Here is an 18,455-nt window from a genome sequence, read left to right on the forward strand (position 1 = left end):
GCACTTGTCTCTCTCTGTTGACGGCAAGGTCAGCCTAGCGAGTCCCGTCGTGTGAAGCCTACTTTTCCGCCAGCTAGGTGAATTTGTGCAGCTGTGTTTTTAAATAAAAACAATAATTATCAATTCATACGAAAGGATCCTTTCAACACTTCAGCTTTATTCAACCCATCGAGAAAAAGTGCTACTAATCTTGTCTGTGTTACTGCAGCTGATAGATCGGTTTTATGCGTGTATGTGATGTGTATTTTCTGTCACTGTAGATTTAGACGGTTTTCTTTGTTGATCATTAACAGAAGAAAGATGGGGCCCTGACCCGCAAGCACATCCCACCTACTTGGCATCTCAAGACTTTAAAAACTGGCCTGCAAGAAAAGAATTTAGGGGGCCGTTAGATCCACAGTCCTGATTTCAGTCCCTAAAATGGGGAGTTCTGGTAGCTTTGACTCAATTTCTGATCCTTACATCAAACGGGTTAAGTTCGAGGGGGGGGGGGTGAAGAATGCTTCTCAAACTGCTTTATGGGGAACGTTTGAAACTTTTAAACCTGCTGGGAGTAAGCTACACTAAAAGTCTCAAAAAAGGAAGCAAGGGTGGTAGAGCATCCCTCAGGCTGCCGACAGTGAAATATTTATCGTCTCCAACTTTGGCAAGCGAAGAAGTCACCCGAATTAAATAAAAATCAGAGAAAGAAGGAGGAAGAGCTGCGAAGCTTATCCGAGCGTACAAAGCCACGGAACAAAACCACACACAAGCGTTCAGACCAGGAAAGAAACCTCAACCTGCCTCTCCAGCCGCTGCAAACAGGTGGAGACGCTCCTGCCGCCCTTCGGCGGCGGCGGGGGGGAGGTTTGGGACAGCCCCCCCTTCTTCAGCGGCACCCCTGCGCTTCGCTTCGCGCCCTCACAAGGTGCCCTCAGGGGCTCGTCTCCCACCCAGATGCCGACAGCTTCCCCCCTCGGCTCCCACCGCCCGCCATGCGGGCCGCCGTCCCGCACTGCCCGCGCCGGCGCCTCCCCGGGCCCCGCCGCCACCTGCGAGCCGAGGCGGGCGGCCGGAGCCCGGCAGCGGGGCGCCGGCAGGCTGCAGAGAACGCCCGGGGGCGGCGGGCCCCGGGGCTGCGAGGGCAGCGGCAGCGGGGAAGCGGCTCCCGCCGCCCCGGCGCCCCGGCCCCGGCCCCGCAGCGCCGCCGGGCGGCGCTTGCGCACTGCGGGCCGCCGCGCTGCTCGCCCGCCTCCCCGGCGCGCCCCCGGGAGCCGCGGCGGAGCCCGGCCGAGCCCAGGCGGGCCGGAGCCGCGGGGAGCCGGCGGCAGCGGCGGAGCCCGCCGCAGACCAGCCCTCCCCCTCGCCCGCCCGGGGGGGGGGGGCCGCGGCTGGCCGCCCCCGCTTCTCCCGCCGGCCGCGCGGGTCGGGGAGGCAGGAGCGGCCCCCAGGGCTCGGTGTGGGTCCCGGGGCTGCGCCCGCCCGGCGCCGGCGGCAACTTCGCCGCCCCGGCCGTCCTCGCCGCTCCCGGCCGCCGTGCGAGCGCTGAGGCGGCGCGGCGGCTGACCCCGGGCAGAGTTTCGCGAAGCCCTCGAAAACACCCTAAGCTGCGGGCAGCAACCTGTTTTCTGCGAGGCTGCCGGCGAGGAGGAATTAGTGCTCGCGATTATCCGGAGCCCCGGGGAGGCGTGTTCCACGAGGGACCTCTCCTCGCCAACAGAGCCGCCGACTGCCCGCGGCGGCGGGAGGATGCCGACAGGCGGCACGGGGCCGGTGCGAGGGCTGGCGAGGAGGCAGCGGTCCCGGGAAAGGGCGGAGCGCCGGGGGGGGGGTCCTCCCGGCGCTGCACTTGCTACATTAACTCGGCGCGCCTGAGACGGCGGCACAACTTTCCGGCTCTGGCCCGGCGGGCGGCACGAAGAGCCTCCCCGCTGCTCCGCCCGCCGGCCGCTTCCCGCGGCGGACCCCGGCGGACCGCGGCTGCCCCCCCCCCCCCCCCCCGCCCCGGCGAGGCGGGCCGTCCCCGGGAGCCGGGCGGGCATGCCTCCCGCTGCCAGCCCCGCCGAGCGGGGCGGCCGCCGCCGCCGCCTCTGCCTCTGAAGGGGAGCGGGTGAGCCCCGCCGGCTCCCGGCCATGCGGCCCCTCCGCGCTCCCCTCGCCCTGCTCTGCCAGGTGCTGGGCGCCTGGGCTGCCGCCTGCGCCCTGGCCCCCGCCGCGGCCGCCGGGCCGCCGGCGCCCCCGCAGCGCGCCCGCTCGCCGCCGGCCCCGACGCCCCTCGCCCCGGGCCGGCGGGCGGCCGCGGCTCTCGCCGGGCGCGGAGCCCTCCCCCGCGGGGCCGACGCCGCGCCCGGCGGCGGAGCGGCGGGGCCGGGCGGCAGCTGCGCGCCCCGCGGGGCGGCGGGGGCCGGGCGGCAGCAGCAGCAGCAGCGGCGGCGGCGGCGGCGGCGGGCGCGGAGCGGCGAGCGCGGAGCAGCCGGCGCGGCGGCGGGCGGCCCCCGCTGGCTGCCGCTGAACGGCTCGGCCGGCGGCGAGGGCAGCGCCGGGGGCCGCGGCAACGCCACGGGGCGCCGCGCCCGCCTCCGCAACCCCTTCTACCCGCTGACCGAGGAGTCGTACGGCGCCTACGCCGTCATGTGCCTCTCCGTGGTGATCTTCGGCATCGGCATCATGGGCAACATGGCAGTGATGTGCATCGTCTGCCACAACTACTACATGCGGAGCATCTCCAACTCCCTGCTGGCCAACCTGGCCTTCTGGGACTTCCTCATCGTCTTCTTCTGCCTGCCGCTGGTCATCTTCCAGGAGCTCACCAAGAAGTGGCTCCTCGAAGACTTCTCCTGCAAAATCGTCCCGTACATCGAGGTAACGGCGCTGGCTCGGGATGCGCGGGCCCGTGCGCCGCCGCCGCCGCGCAGCCCCCGAGCGGCCCGGCCGCCCCCGCCCGAGGGGACGCGGCCGCCACCCCCCCCCCCCCCCCCCCCACTCCCCCCCTTCGCTCCTCCGCCGCCGGCCTCGGCTGCGAGCGGGGACGACGCTGCCGCCGTTCGTCGCTGCCGGCGCGGCGGGGTCTGGGTTTCCCGGGCACCCCCGAGGCGGGGGGCGGAGGGGGGGGGCCCGGCCCCGCCGGGAAGGGACGGGACGGGACGGGACAGGGGTTCTGGCCGGCCCAGGTCCAGCAGCGCCGGGGTTTCCTTCCACTGGCGCGAGTTCTGCCAAACTTTCCTCGCTCCTCGTGGTCCTGAAAGGCGAAGAATCCTCTCAGAATGAGATTTCAAGCTCTTGGGGTTATGTTTGTTGTTTTCCTAAAGTGGAGCGAGTCAGGGAAGCGGGTGGAGGGGGTGACTGGGGATAGGCTGTGAGGTGGCGATTGTAAAAAGGACCATCGAGGGGATGTACGAGCTCTTAACTTATACCTCAGCGTTCAAACCTCACGTTTATTTAGCTTATCTTTAAAAAAAAAAAAAAAAAAGTGACCCCAGCTCCATTGAAGTCGCAGCTTCTTGGCAGTTGTTCAGAGGCTCTGTCAAAGAAGCCCTCAGCCAGCTGGCCAGAGTCCTGCCGGCATCGTTCAGGTTGTCCGCTTTATTTATTTACTGGAACTGAACAGGGAGGCTTGCTGGTGGGGTGGTAGCTTGTACTTCTGGCTGGCTCTGCTGTATTCCCAAAACCTTATGTTCAACATTATTCTGCAACCAAAAGCTGAGGAAATAACTGTTGATTCTCTTGTCCTAAGAATGAGATAGTAAGAAAAAAAGAAACCCCAACTTGTTATTAATGCACAGAGTATCGGGTTTGAGAGCGCACCAGTACACAGTAATACGTAATCAACGGTCAACCAGTATTTTTAAGAAAGTGCCTGTAAAGGTGTATGGTGTGTGTGGCCACTAAATTGCCATGACTTCTTTCATATGTGATACGCTTTATTACCGGTGGTATTGGACAAAGGGTGGAGCTGTGCTACGCTTAGATGAAGTCAAGGCCAGTAGTATAGCACTACTGACATGAAGGAGTAAACATGTATTTCAAGGCATGAAGGAGTAAATAGGTATCTGTTGAGAAACTGACAGTACTAGGAGCTTTCAAAATTTCTGAATTGGGTTCTGGGGCTACTGTGTTAACCAGTAAAATAAGTAGTACCGTTTCAGTTAAAGTGTAATCGTTTCAATTAAAGTAGCTAGTGTAGTTTGAGTGTTTTCAGGACTTTCCTTTCACGCTTCCTAACCTTTTTTTGGTGCATCCACATACAAAATAGATATTACTCTTTCTAATGCTGATTCTAATTAAAGATCAGTAATTGAAGTTGTTTGCACGGCCGTGCTGTTCTTCAAAATTAGTTGCTTATGCTGTGCAGCTTTGGACACTGAAGAGTTTGTCAAACCGGAAGTAGCTTATCTGAAATGTAGGTGCTGAAATTCAAAACTGTAATCCTGAAAAACGTTCAGCTGCTGCTATCCCCCCTTTATACTTTAATGACACCTTATTTTTTCACTTTAAGGTTCTGTAGATGTCTAGAGTTGGTCTTGTTCAAGACCTGGCACCAATCCAGTCATGATGGAGCAGTAGCACGGTGCCTGTCTTAGGCTTAGTCATTACAGGAGTCCAAAAGTCAAACATTTTCCTTGTCCCTGAGGAAATGTAATTAATTTACATCTAAGGTACAGATCTAAAAAAGTATAGCCTTGGGGTCCTGTGTTGCTCCCAGAATTGTATATTTTTCATTCAGTAGTCATTACGTCTAATACTCATGTATGCAAAGTGTAGTTATCACGCAGGGAGCAGTAAGTAACAGGCTGGATTTCCCCTTCCTTTGTAAACTCTATCCATGAGTGGCGGATATTGAACACCAGTAGTGGATTGTGCCTCTCCACAGCTTCTCTCGAGCTTGGCGAGGAGGACGCTGCCCTGGAGATCAGGATTCGACCCCACTCGGAGACGGAGGAGGGAGTTAGAGCAAAGTTTTGCCACTTTCCAAGTGTTGTTCAGACCTCCCCGGTGTTATACGGTGGCGCTGACACCACCAGGAGCAATGCAGATGTGGAGCATGTCACGACATCTGCCCTGTGAGCAGCTGCTGCTCTGTGCTCTGCCAAGCATTGCTCACAGCAGTGCGCTCATCCGACAGCTGAATGACACCGGCTTCTCCCTTGTAGCTGACGTGGGCAGGCTCGTCCCCTTCTCACACAATGAGCGAAGGGTGAGGTCTTCTTAGCTCCTTGCAAGGAAAGCTGTAGACAGCTATCTTCAGGGGTGGTTTTCAGTCCTTCCTGGAATACAAATAGCAGCATCTTCCTGAAGATGGACAAATTTTAAGCTGTTGTCTGTGTTTTCTGTAAGTTAGCCCAGCGTTTTGTTCTTTTAAGTTTCTCTTTGTTCCATGCTTTGCATCTGTGGTTTTTTTTGCATGCCAGTTCTCTTCACGTGCTGTTCAGGGAGCTACGTGTCTCACCCAGAGCTGTAAATCCAGAAATACTTCACTTTCAAGCATCAAAGACCCCCATTGGACTGAGCCCTCTGTCATACCAGCTTGTACTTTTTGAGCTAGGGAACAGGGGATGTCTGATTATCCAGAGCAAATGATATGGCGATCACAGCATTTTAACGTAACTCAGGCATGCTTTGTATTGTGTTTGAAGGTTTCAAGTGATCCCAGTGAGGAACCTGGAGTTTTCTTAGTTTAGCCTCTTGTGGCCAATTGTTTTTTATTTGTGCTGTTTAATGGATATCGTGCAGAATTTCAACGAAGCATCTGTTGCCAGCGATAACACATATGCACACAGTCTGGGGAAAATGTTTTATGGTATCTTCAAGCACATTTGTATAGGTAAATGTTGAGCTTTCAGCAGCGGAAGGTCTCCACAGTATTTAATTTAAAGGGCAGTTTTCCCATACCTAATAAAGATCAGCTGTGACCAAGTACATTAAGCAGTCATTTCAGCCATATATTGTATCACAGTTTGGTCACTTCTAACTACCTTTTAAAACTATGTCATGGCTACGCTCGCATAAGGAATGCTGTGCACATGACTGAGGAGGAAACCGAGTGAATGAATTCTGTGCTTCTCACGAGGTCTTTAGGTGATGAGAGTAAAACTGCTGGAGAACAAAGCTAGAAAGGCAGATGGTTAGTAGAAGTGGATGAAATTATCTCCACCAAGAATTTCATTTGACCCCGATGGTGGCACTGTCCTGGAGGAGCAGTTTTGAATGCACCGAGGAGGAGTTGAGAAGGGAATTAGAATCACTGGGGCAGCTACTCTGCCCATAAGGATGTGTGATGTGCTTCTCCTTTGCAGTTTTTTTTTAAAAAAAAAAAGCCAACAGTTCTTAAAATTTTGCCGCTTTTCTGGAGATGGTTCAGAAGTCTAGCTTTATGCATGCATGTCTGAAGTGTTTACCTGCCCACTGTGTTTATGTTGTCTTCCATATACTTTTGTCAGTATTGCTCAGAATCGGGAGATACATGGTAAAGGACAATACAAAGACAATGGCTTTGGCTAATTCCTGTTCCACAAGCCCTGCCAATGTGGAACCCTTTTCTTTTTGTTTAAGCACACACAGTCTTTTCAGCAAAAGGACTGGGGGGGTGCGGGGGAGGGGGGGGGAAGGAGTACAGAACAAGGTAGTTCCAGTTCCCCTAGTTATAGATTTATGCTAGGCCTTAATAGAAAGAAGTGTGGATGTAGACAAAATCAGTAGTTTTACTGTGCTTCTAAATATTTCACAGCTGTGAAATGTAGCAGTCCTGTAAAGCAGCATTTTTATTTTTTATTATAATGCTGGAAACCAATAGTGAAGAGGTTAAGTAAGTTATTTAAGGCCCAGAGCAGCTTGCTCAAGATGACAAATGGATTGCGTCAACTGGGACTAGAAACTATCTTTTGGGCTTTAAAAGAAAGCTTGCTTGAGTTACATGCATTCTGCTCTTGTAGGTTACACTAGGAGCTTGATGAGTTTGAGGGGGGTCGTTGGAGGTAGGCATCACTTTCTATGCCAGCAGATTGAGACAAGCTATTTACAGTGCTGTAAGGATTTCGTATTGGGGAATGGTCTAGAATGAGGATTTGCAGAGACTGATTTACTGTCCTGTGCAGTCGGGCACAGAGCAAGAAGTTGCCGCGGCCAGTGATAGTACTCAGCCCTGTGCTCAGTGCTAATAAACGTGCACCCCTCTGCCTTTCTCACAGCCCCCACAAAGAAGAGAAAGATAAAGTCTGTGGTGTCTTCCTCTGGACCATATCGCACACAGGAGACTGGCTTGACTCCGGAGCAGGCTGACCGTGAAAAAGCCTCTGGAATCTGATGCCAGGTCTCCTCTGCATGTGCTTTTGGCAATGAACTTGTGGCATCACTCCTCTTTCTGGTGGGTAACCTCCAGCTCAGGAAAGCTATCACAATTAGTATTCTTAGTGGAAAGCATAACAATTAATTTGGCCTGGAATACGAATGACTCTCTTGCCCTGGAGCTGAGCCTCCAGGGCAATTTGAGGTGAGGCTTTTTCCCCTTTCTCTCTTTTACTTGGTAGGGGCAAGTGAGAGGGACAAAGAAAGTGCCTGTTCTCTGCCTGTTCCAGAGCTGTCAGAAGAGATCCTTATTTTAAGTTTTAGTTTAGGGAAGCAAATACATTTTTTATGGGAGTTTATAAAAGCTGTGTATTATCTGTCTTTTCTGTGCCTTTTGTTGTGCAGCATCTTCTTTATGTCTCTTCTTTGACTCCAGTCAGAGCTGGGCTCCTGAACCTCCAGTAAGTCCTCTGGGTAGTAGACAAAGATCTTCAGAGAGGTTTGCAATTTCAAAGCTTCGTACCGAGAGTTTTCTAGGGCAACGGCTACATGTGTCTTTTACTGAGCAGAGTATCTTCAGCACTTATCATGCCATAAATAATTATTTAAAACAGAAGTGTTAATATATCTCTGCCCTTTAGGTATTAACGGCATGGTGATAGTAGCTGCCATGTTGGCTGTTCTGTCAATCTTTCTTTCCTCTGCAAACTCTGTCCTTAGGGCCTTAAAAGTTGTCCATAAAAATTTGCTTTTGGCTTAAACTTTGCATGTGGCATTTCAGCATGGAAATGAATTTGTGTCAGACTATGTTTAAAATTGGGTCAGTAATATTTAAGTTACATATGTGTGGAGGGAAAAAGGCAGCATCTGCTATCCCGGCACCATTGACTTGACTTGACTCTGAGCACTGGGATGTCATTTTTCCATATGACTGGAATTTTTCTGCAAAGCAGGAAGAGGCAGATTTTTAGTAACAGTTCCATGTTGTTAATACTAAGAATTAGTACAGGAGTCTGTGTAGCGTGATGAGAATTTGATCCTCAGTGGAGAACGGCACCAGTTCCTTTATTAAAAAAAAAAAAAAAAAAGAAAAACCAAAAAATAAGAAAACAGTAAATTAAATTTAATTCTATGGTAGCATGGTAGATTGCAAAGAGGAAAAATGAACCAAAAATAAATCCTTTTGTGTTTTGCAATTTTTCCAACCCTCTGGATAAGCATGTGGTGTACTAATGAGTATTTCCAGTGCCCTGACGGTCTGGTTGGCTTTTGCTTCCAACGGAATTCAATAGCAGCTCTCGGAAGTGGATTCTGAACACTATTACTCTTAGGATATACAGAAGGATTAGAAGCACACAAAGCACGTGTGCTCTATGTCTCGCTGATATGAATGTTGATAGTGCTACAAAGGAAACAACTGTATCGTACCCGCTGTTCCACGTGTGTAGGACATCTCCATGATGGTAGTTTCCAGAATGACCGTCTTGTCTTTTGGATATTTAAGGTGATGTAGATTTTCATCCAAGATGCTTAAGCTAATTGCTGATGTCAGAGGAGTACCCTGGCCCCAGTACTCCTTAGCTACTGAATTACTTCTGCCACACAGTAGTGTTTTAACTGCGTGACCCTTACCTATTTTAAAGCATAAAGCCATTAATGTTTAATAGCACTTCATTTAAGAAATATAGACGTATTGTATTTATTTATTTTTGTTCTTTTATAGTAATGACTGTCATTCTATAGTAATGACTGGCTTTTGGGTTTTTGGAGGTTTTTTTTTTTTTAATTGAAAGAACAGAATCCAGAAATCTAAATAAACTTAAACAATTAAATAATTGTTTGCAATGGGATGACCTTTTATTTTGCGGTAGTCCAGTCTTATTACTGGACTCTCTGCTGTAAGTGTAGAGCAGCACAAAAAAGTATTTCAGTCTGTACTAACTTTGTTTATGTGTCTTAGGCAAAACTGACAAATCTGCAAGAGCTACCATGGTGTGTTGCATTAACATGCTCTAAAGCTATGAAGTTTGATGTGGCTATAGAACAGCCATAATCAGATAATAGACTCTAATGGCTTGGGGGAAAAAATCAGTCATTTATAAGATATAACAGCAGTGGATATAAAGAGTCTACAGGGCATCACTGAGAGCTCAGAGATGGCTTGGCTAGGAGTCATCAACCTTTTCTGTAGTTCAGCTTTCCGATTACAACGGGTAAATGTTTTGAATACCCATCCTGCCTTGTAACAAAGGAAGGAAGAATGCCGCATATTTTAAGAAACTCTGTGTTATCAACATAAGATATATTCTGTCTTAGAAAATCCAGCTTCAGCTGGTAGAAGCAGCCACTTCTTGTAACTCCTCTATCTTATCTTGTTCCGTAAAACTCTACGTTGTTTCCCCTCACTTCTCCATCAGAAGGTGTGCTCAAGAACATGATGTCTGAGATGATTAATGGTCTCTCTCATTTCCAGCCTCGAGTTGCTCATGGCTGGTTGATTCCCATTCTGTTACATTCACTGTCCTTTGGCCTAAGTAACTTTTGTGTCTCAAGATAGACTTCTTTGTAGATAGCAGCAATATCACTTCTTGGCCTTCATCTTACTGGACCGAGTGACCCAACCTTTCTTTTGTATTCACTCACAGAATCTGGTCTTTGTTGACCTTTTCACCCAAGTCACCTTTTCTGATCTCATTTCTGGTGTTGTTTTCATTACCTTCATCTAGGCAAGCAGATATTAGTGAGAGAGAATTCAGAGTCTTATTTCCTCTGGCATTGCTCACCGTACTACATCTGCACTGCTTCCCTGGTCAGCCAGAGGCTCTGCTCCTCAAGGCCAGGGCCAAGAGCTGTGGGACCACAGCCAGGGGAAGTAGGACAGGCCAGGGAAGGCCTGGGAACATTGCGGTGATTGTTAAAGTTCGTGAAAGGGGAATGGGTATGTTGGAGGGGCGGAGAGGAGAACTGATGCAATTAAGCTGAGCGTTTCATGAGTTTGCTGTTGTTCTCTCTGGCCTCAGTTCCCCGGATGAGTTTTGACACAGCTGACTCACAGCTGGGGAGCTAATGACCAAAAGTTTGTGCAGTGTCTCGAAGGAGCATCACGGTGCCCACTAACATCCCTGTGAATGCTTTTAAAGGAGCAACAGTATGAAGAGGCTCTCTTGTAACAATAACGTCTTCCTTTGCGTGTGTATGCTGTAGCTGGTAACCCCTTCCACAGCGGTTCTGTGCCCAACGAGGGTGGGCACGTCCTCAAAGCAGGGGTTACTTCACCACCTCCTCAAAGCAGATTGGTGGTCGTTCAGTTAGAAACCCGGGGGCACTTTTCTAATATCATCTGGTAAGAGGAAGATGTAAACTGGTGTCATCCTGAAAGTCTAGAGACTGAAGGAGAAACTTCATAGGGACCACGTGGAAATAAATCAGACAGCTAAGCGATGACCAAAAACTACTGAGCCTGACTCGCCCTTGCCCTGCCTCATTTCCTGCCAGGTTGTTGGAATTAAGACCGCAACAGCATATCAGCATATCAGAAACTCAGCTGTTACAACAAGAAGAGCACCGTTAAACTCCATGCAGCTTCGCACCACTTTAGGATTTGTTAGTTTGTCCTTTACCTGCTCCCCATCAAATGAATTATCTTCGTTCTGTGGTTATTTCAGGGCAACATAACAGATTAAAAAGGAAACTTTCTCTGGCTTCTTCTGCGTTTTCAGCTTAACCCTGATTGTTAGTATGACTGGTATGGAGAAACACCCCTAAACTGAAATTGTGTGAACATGCAGAACGCATGTCCCAGTTCTCGCCCACGTAGGTTGTGAGCAGCACCCATTGATTTTGCTAGCTGTTACTCGTAGTCTGAAATGTGGGGTAAGTAATCAGACCCTTAAATTGCTATACTGCCTTTAAGCAAGTCAGCTGGAGTGAATCCCTGTTCATCTGCTTGGGAGTGTGTGTTTGTTTTTTGTAAGCTTTTCCACGGCATCAGGAACTCTGTTAATCCACAGAAAATAGGAAACCATTGCCTGTTCCAGAGAAACACTGGCTTTGTTTAGCTTGTTTCATCAGTAAATCCACGGGAGAGTTTTCAGAGCTGACTTCCACTGTTCTTAGTTGTTTCCTCTTGCTCTATTTCACTGTCTTAAACCTTCAAGTTGTTGGTCAATTAATGTGACAGGAACCCCGTAGGTTATGTTTGTTCATGGTAGGCATGTCTTCTTTCATTAGTCCAGCCTTAACAGCTGCAGAGTTTTAATGCCTTAGCCACTGTACAACAGCCTGTTTGCAATGAAATGCTAAAGCAATAAAAGCGTGTGCATTGAGGGCAGGGGGAGAGGAGCTGAGAGGGAAAATGTTAATGTACAAAACCTCAGATTTTCTTCTGTTCTGCTGATTTTTATTTCAATCTCTATTCATTCCCAAATCTCAGTTATTTCCCTGTCTCCCGTAATTGCAGAGAGCTGAGTCCTGACCCTTTTGTTATTCATGTTGGATGTTCTGGCTAGAGGTTTTGCTGTCACTAAGGAATTTGAAGACTGCACACACATTTAAATGTTTTGGAAACAAAGTCGCTAGTCTTGAATTTAAAAATCTGACTGTCAGCAGGGATACATGAAAATTATCTCTCATTAGCTAAGTTTATCACTGTTCATTAGGATTTCCCTGTAACTGTAATTTTTCTTCAGTTGTTTTTATTTTTTGCTGTATTTACCAAGCTTTCTTTGAATCTTGTCAGGCAGTTTAAGTTCCTAAATCAATGGGTTTGCCTATTAAAAATGTTTACGGTACTGCTTTGTCATCGTGAAATATTCCTGCAAGTTAATTAGTAAGAGACTGCATCTTACTCATTCTATCTTTTAGGAAGCTGCTTCAAAGAATTCTCCAACTAAGCTGGTGCCTGACAGTTCTAATCCCAAGTGCCTAATATTTTTCAGTGATACTCAATTTTAGCAATCTGATACGGCCATTAAATATTGAAAGCCAAAATTAATGATACATTTATATAATTGTGCATAATTGTACTATCTATCTTTGCAGAACTTTTTACAAGAGGTGATGCATAAACAGGAACATTTCAAAATTATTGTGGAAATCAGAAAGTTTTTTTTTAAATCTTCCTAAATGAAATTCAAATATGTCATTGCACATCAAATTTGGATAAGCAAGCTTATAGTGAACCGCCTAATATTACCCTAGATTTCCCGGTTAAATGCACAGACACGTAGCTTATTCATGATAAAAGTAAGCATTCTTTACATTTATTAGGGATATTATTTAACAGTTTCTTTTCTTTTGCATCAACACAATTTCAGCATAACACAAGCATGCAAACTCAAGAAAATAAATGCATTAGAATGCAACAGGGCACCTAATCTTTCTCCAATTGAAGTTAATGAGAGTCCTGCTTTGAATTTGAACTGAAGTTGAGTTTATTGGAAATAGGATTAGGCCAAAATGTATATAGTCTTGCAGATTTCTTTTTAGGAAATTTAATTATAAACAGGATAAAATGATAGGAAATTATGTTTCATGACCATTCAAGATTTCTATTCATGCGTAGAATGATGGTTATTAAAGCTAGAGAACATATGCATTGCTCTGTACTTGCTCTTTACAGTATATGACTGAGAGCTCTGTCCAATCCATCTTTAAATCATTTAAACAACAAAACTTCCACCATTTCTCCTGGCCTGTAGTAGACTCCCCCACAGGATGTTTCCTATGAGTAAGCCTAGATTTTCCCATGAACTTTTTCTAAATGAAACGTTGACGATGGATTATTAAAGCCTAACTATTATAGTGAAGGTCAGTTTTGCAGAGGCTCTGGAAGTCCAAAGATTTCAGATACAGTCTCTTTAAACTCACAGTAGGGGATGACTTTATGTGCTTACATCCCATGAAAATTTCACTTAAAAGCCTAAGTCCAAAAAACCTGTTGTTGGATCCTGCTCCATTCAGTAGATGCCTAATCCACAGGGTTCCTAAATTTTGTAGATAGGGAAGGTTTCAGTGTTACGATCCCCTTCATGCTTGATGAACACGTGATGTGGGAGTTAAGTTCATACTTCTGCTGAAGGAAGACTCTCCCATCTCTCCCCTTTTGACTTAAATTGCAACCTCTGTGATGGAACTGATCTTTCTGAAAAGCACCCCTTAGAAAAATGGGGTGGAGGAAAGGGTTTAGTTCTACATTTTGGTCAGTTCCTCGATTTTTATTTTTTTTTTTTTTTTTACACTCGGCGTTGCACAGATGCTTTCGTGGGCCTCCAGGAGAGGATGACACCAAGCTGAAATAAATAGTTATGGGCAGAAAAACAGAAGGACATACTCTTTTGGGATGCATGCTGGATGACAGGTAGTTCAGCAAACTCTGGAAGCTAAGTTCTGTCTGCGATGCTTCTTTTGATGGTGCTCAGCACCATGGTGCTTAACTGTCTCCTACACTGATAGCCCAAAACTAGGTTTTCCTTTGCCTTTGTCAGTCGAGGGCCTAGACGTGACTGGCATTTCAGAATACAAATTGAGCTCTCTCTAGCTATGAAAGAGTATAAGCCTCTTGCAGAGAACAGCTCGGTGGTATAGAGGCTTCATCCAATGTACCATAAATTAATTCCCTCTTCAGGCCGCGTGAGTTTGGGCCTTCATCTCCCGTCGCTGCGAAGACTGCCATCAACAGGGGACCAGGGGGCTTTTGAAGGAGATGAAGTTTTCCCACTCTCCGCTGAGTAACGGGCTGTACCCTTGTAGCTGTCTTTTCCCCCCCCCCGCCCCCGGTATTAACTTGCCTTCCCTTTCCTCCTTCCCAGGTAGCCTCTCTCGGAGTCACCACGTTCACGCTGTGCGCCCTCTGCATCGACCGGTTTCGTGCCGCCACCAACGTGCAGATGTATTACGAGATGATCGAAAACTGCACCTCGACGACGGCCAAGCTGGCCGTCATCTGGGTGGGCGCGCTGCTGCTGGCCCTGCCGGAGGTGGTGCTGCGCCAGCTGGCGAAGGAGGACCCCCAGTACGGCGGGGAGCGGTGCGTGGTGAAGATATCCACCGCGCTGCCCGACACCATCTACGTCTTGGCTCTCACTTACGACGGGGCAAGGCTCTGGTGGTACTTTGGCTGCTATTTTTGTTTGCCTACCCTCTTCACCATTACCTGCTCCCTGGTAACGGCGAGGAAGATCAGGAGGGCGGAAAAGGCTTGCACAAGGGGGAACAAGCGCCAAATTCAGCTGGAAAGTCAGATGAACTGCACGGTGGTGGCTTTGACCATTTTGTATGGGTTTTGCATCATTCCTGAAAACATTTGCAACATCGTGACCGCCTACATGTCCACAGGGGTCTCTCAGCAGACTATGGACCTCCTCCATCTCATTAGCCAGTTCCTTTTGTTCTTTAAGTCCTGTGTCACCCCGGTGCTCCTTTTCTGTCTCTGTAAACCTTTCAGCCGGGCCTTTATGGAGTGTTGCTGTTGCTGCTGTGATGAATGCATCCAGAAGTCTTCAACAGTGACAAGTGATGACAACGACAACGAGTACACCACAGAACTGGAGCTCTCCCCTTTCAGTACCATCCGTCGCGAAATGTCCACTTTTGCCTCCGTGGGGACTCACTGTTAATTGACCTTAGGACTTTGTTTCCTGTATCTTTTTCCTCTTTCTTTTTTTTTTTTTTCTTTGTTACTTCATATTTTTCTTCTTGAAGCAAAATGCAAAAAAAAAAAAAAAAAAAAATTATTGAAAACTACTCTGGAAACCAGTCTGCATATTAACAGTCGTGCTTTGGAAAATAATTTGTTTGGTTATTAAAATGAAAGAAAGAGAGGGAAGGAGAGCCAGCACTCAGTTTTAAATCATGATATTTTGTATGGTGCTAGGATTTTATTGTTTGGGGAGGAGAATCCATATCAATCCACTTTTATTTAATTCCATAGTATTTTTTTGATAATCACTGTAAAATGATTATGTAGACATTGTGGTTTTTGCAAGACGTTTCATGTAAAAGATGTGGTGGAAAGTATTTGAAGGTAGTTTTAATCCAATTACTGTACACTATTGTGAGAGGACTTGGACTTCAGAAAATTTATAAAGTAGCATAAAAATAAATGAGGTTTTATTCTTTAACTTCATTATCAATCTGCATTTAACAACGACGCCTATAAGTAGTATTAAATTCCTTTAATAAGTAAAAATAATCTTTGCTTTGCATAAAATAATTTAAATGGTCATATTTAATTTACCATTTGTGTACTTACCCTTGGAGGCTATAATTACAGTGTTTAAGGAAGATGGTTATAACGGTATTAGATTTACATGAGTGGGGTTTTTTTAACGTACATTACAAAGTTTCAATGTGCCTCATTGAAAATTTCCTTCTTAACCTGCAGGTATACAAAGCCTGAGTTATTCTGTACTTCTTGCGAAGAAAGATTTGCTTTCTCACTAAATTTTGTCCTGTGTGGTTTCAAAATCAAGTTTCTTTCCAATTTGTTATTGGTTTTACATTGGCAGTCTCTGTATATATAGCTCCCGCTGGCTTCAGTCAGAGTCCCATTGCAGAGGAAGGCATTCTTTTGCCAGAGGTTTGCTGACAATAAATGTGAGGGACTGAAACATGTGGAGAGTGAATTCCTTCTTTTTTAAAAGGTATAAACACACTTGGACGCTTGGGGCTTGACCCAGAGCCCATTGCAGTCAATGGAAAGGTTTCCATCAGTTTCAGAGGGCTTTGGATCAGGCTGGCATCTCCTATTTATTCTGGGATATGTAGCATGAATATTAATCATGGGGGCTCTGTATACCGATTATAAATCACGCTGCTCTCACAGAGACTGCTATTCACTAGCAGCTCACAGCTCTGAAGCTGGTTTTGAGAACCACAGTGTGTTTTGCTGATGGCTTCTTGCTGTCCGCAGAGTTATTAAAATGAGGGTACGTCAACACTGCCAGCAACAGTGCGATATAGTAAAATCTAAAGTTGATGTAAGCAAGCCAGCTTGGAGACTGGAAAGTGCCTATCTGTACCAGCAGAGCTTCTTTGCCCCACTTCTTGGCTGAAGGAGGCAGGCTGTTCTTGGCAAGCAAGCTGGCTCATATTTACACTGGGCAGCGGGCTGAAGTGTAGACACATGCTAAGGAACTGAATTTGTTATAATTAGCTTGTATTTTAATACTAATTAAATAAATAATACCATTGCAATAGTATGCGCAGAAGTAAAATCACATGCATTTGTCCTTTGAAGTTAACAGTGATTGTAACTGAAGTAGCCTTACTTCCCGATACCTGCCTCCAAATATGTTAAAGACTCTGCTGTAACTTCTGGAAAGGAGCCTGTTTTTTTATTTGTAGATTCTGGACTTAATATGTTTAATCTTTCTTTCTGCTTGGGCAAGCAGTATTTCTTCTTTTTCTTCACCGCTTTCACCTATAACAATTTCAACTGAAAAGCAATTGGAACTAATTAATCTGAATTAATCTGAATATATATGCACTTGAGTTCTTTCTCTGACTTTTGAACCAGATATTAGGCCCTAGCAATGCAATCTGCTTTAAGCACAGGCCTGAATTTAAATATTTTTTTCTGTTTAGGACTTGCTAAGTTACCTAAGTTTTTAAGATCCTTTTTTAACATGTTCAATCACTTCTGAAGACAGGGGAACTGTCCCTTCTTTATAAACCCTTCGTTGACTTCACATTGTTTGATTACATTCAATAAACTATGAAAGGGATTAAAGAGAAAAGAGAAAAACAAAATCTCCTCACTGTGGTGCCTGTGTCTTCTCAAATACATATTCCTATCTCTGCATTTAGATTTGTACTATTCTTTTTTAGGTGCCAATTTTTATAAAGAATGGGAATAAAACCTCCCTTTTTGTTCCTTGCCGAGTTGTTTCTCTCAGCTGCCTTTTCAGTCACAGCATGAGCAGTGGCTCAAGGAGGGGAGAAAAGAACAGCAGAATGGGAGGAAGCACTTTTTTTTTTTTTTTAAAAAAAAAAAAAAAAGGAAATAGAGAAATTACTTGGGAATATTAAATGATCACACTTTGCTAATTTAGGTGCAGAACTCTACCAGGGCAGGAGAAGGCCCCATGGCCTTGGGTGTTAGGTGCTTCCAGCTTCCCAGTCTGCAGTGGATATGCGTAAGCTCTGCTCAGGACTGCTGCTTGCTCCCAGGTTAAATGCTCTGTGTCCCAGAGTGGTGCAGTTTGCCTCTCCATTGAAACATTTCCACAATATGTGTGTATGGTAATCCCACTGGGGAAAAAAAAATCAGCAGAAAAGAGATTTAACAAGTCACTGAAGAAGGTAGAATTTGAAGATCAATAATGCTATATTTGGAAATGCATCCTCCTGCTTGTGTGGTGGAGTATTCTCCAGCCTTGTATTCAGTGGGGCTTCTTTGTACTCAGTGTAACCTTGCCTTTTCTGCTGCTGAAAGAACATTTTTCACAGCTATTTCTACCCCCTGCCCTGGACCTCCATAGCAATCGGGCATACAAGATACCCTTTTATTCTAATTTGTTCTCTAAATTGGTTAAACTAATTCCACATTAGCAGGTTTGCATTGTTGTGGCCATTCTGATGCAGGCGCGGCTTGTGAATGCATTTAAGTGTCATGATAAATGATTCCTTTTGTTAAAGATGGGGTACTGCATTGCTTTTCTTACTACTTTTGGGACTGATGGTCTGAACTCTTGAAATTTTCCTGGTATTTGCTTTTCTTTCTTTCTTTAATATTCTTAGAAGCCATTTGTGTCTGGTTTGAATTCAGTTCTGTAAGACATTTGTCTGTTAACAAGAGGGCATTTAATGGACTGATGAATGAAGATTTGGAAATGTTTATGGCAAGGATTTATTTCTTTTACATAAAATAGAGAAACATGCAGAGACCATGGTGGTCAACATAAAAGACGATTGATGGAATGGAAGGAAAATCAGATTGTGAGGTAGGAAAGACTTACACCTCTCAGGTATGTAAACCTTTAATACATTAACACTTATCGTCCCAGCCCTGGTCCCATTAAGAAATCAAAAACCATAAAACTCTAGTATGAGTTTCCAGTATCTCCAATGAGATCATGTTTCGTGACCTGTACCAAAAATATGATCTTTGTGTAGGCCAAAGTACAAATGCTAAATTATTGAAAAATATTGCTCAGTTAGAAGAAATCTCTTATTTTCCCCCTTCCAAATTTCTG

The 18,455-nt window shown here is 46.4% G+C and overlaps 2 protein-coding genes across 2 annotated transcripts; one reads left to right on the forward strand and one right to left on the reverse strand.

Annotated features, from left to right (window-relative positions):
• Positions 1-755: 755 nt before the first annotated feature.
• Positions 756-2,021, reverse strand: LOC126044612 (transcription initiation factor TFIID subunit 4-like). The gene has a single exon (XM_049814526.1). The coding sequence runs from the start codon at positions 2,019-2,021 to the stop codon at positions 756-758; it is 1,266 nt and encodes a 421-aa protein (XP_049670483.1).
• GPR37 (G protein-coupled receptor 37) lies at positions 1,956-17,110 on the forward strand. Its single transcript, XM_049814254.1, has 2 exons — positions 1,956-2,841; positions 14,070-17,110. Exons 1-2 carry the CDS (start codon positions 2,113-2,115, stop codon positions 14,874-14,876), a joined length of 1,536 nt encoding a protein of 511 aa, XP_049670211.1. The 5' UTR covers positions 1,956-2,112; the 3' UTR covers positions 14,877-17,110.
• The last annotated feature ends 1,345 nt before the right edge of the window (positions 17,111-18,455 follow it).

Source organism: Accipiter gentilis, chromosome 11, assembly GCF_929443795.1.
Source record: "Accipiter gentilis chromosome 11, bAccGen1.1, whole genome shotgun sequence".
NCBI lineage: Eukaryota > Metazoa > Chordata > Aves > Accipitriformes > Accipitridae > Astur > Astur gentilis.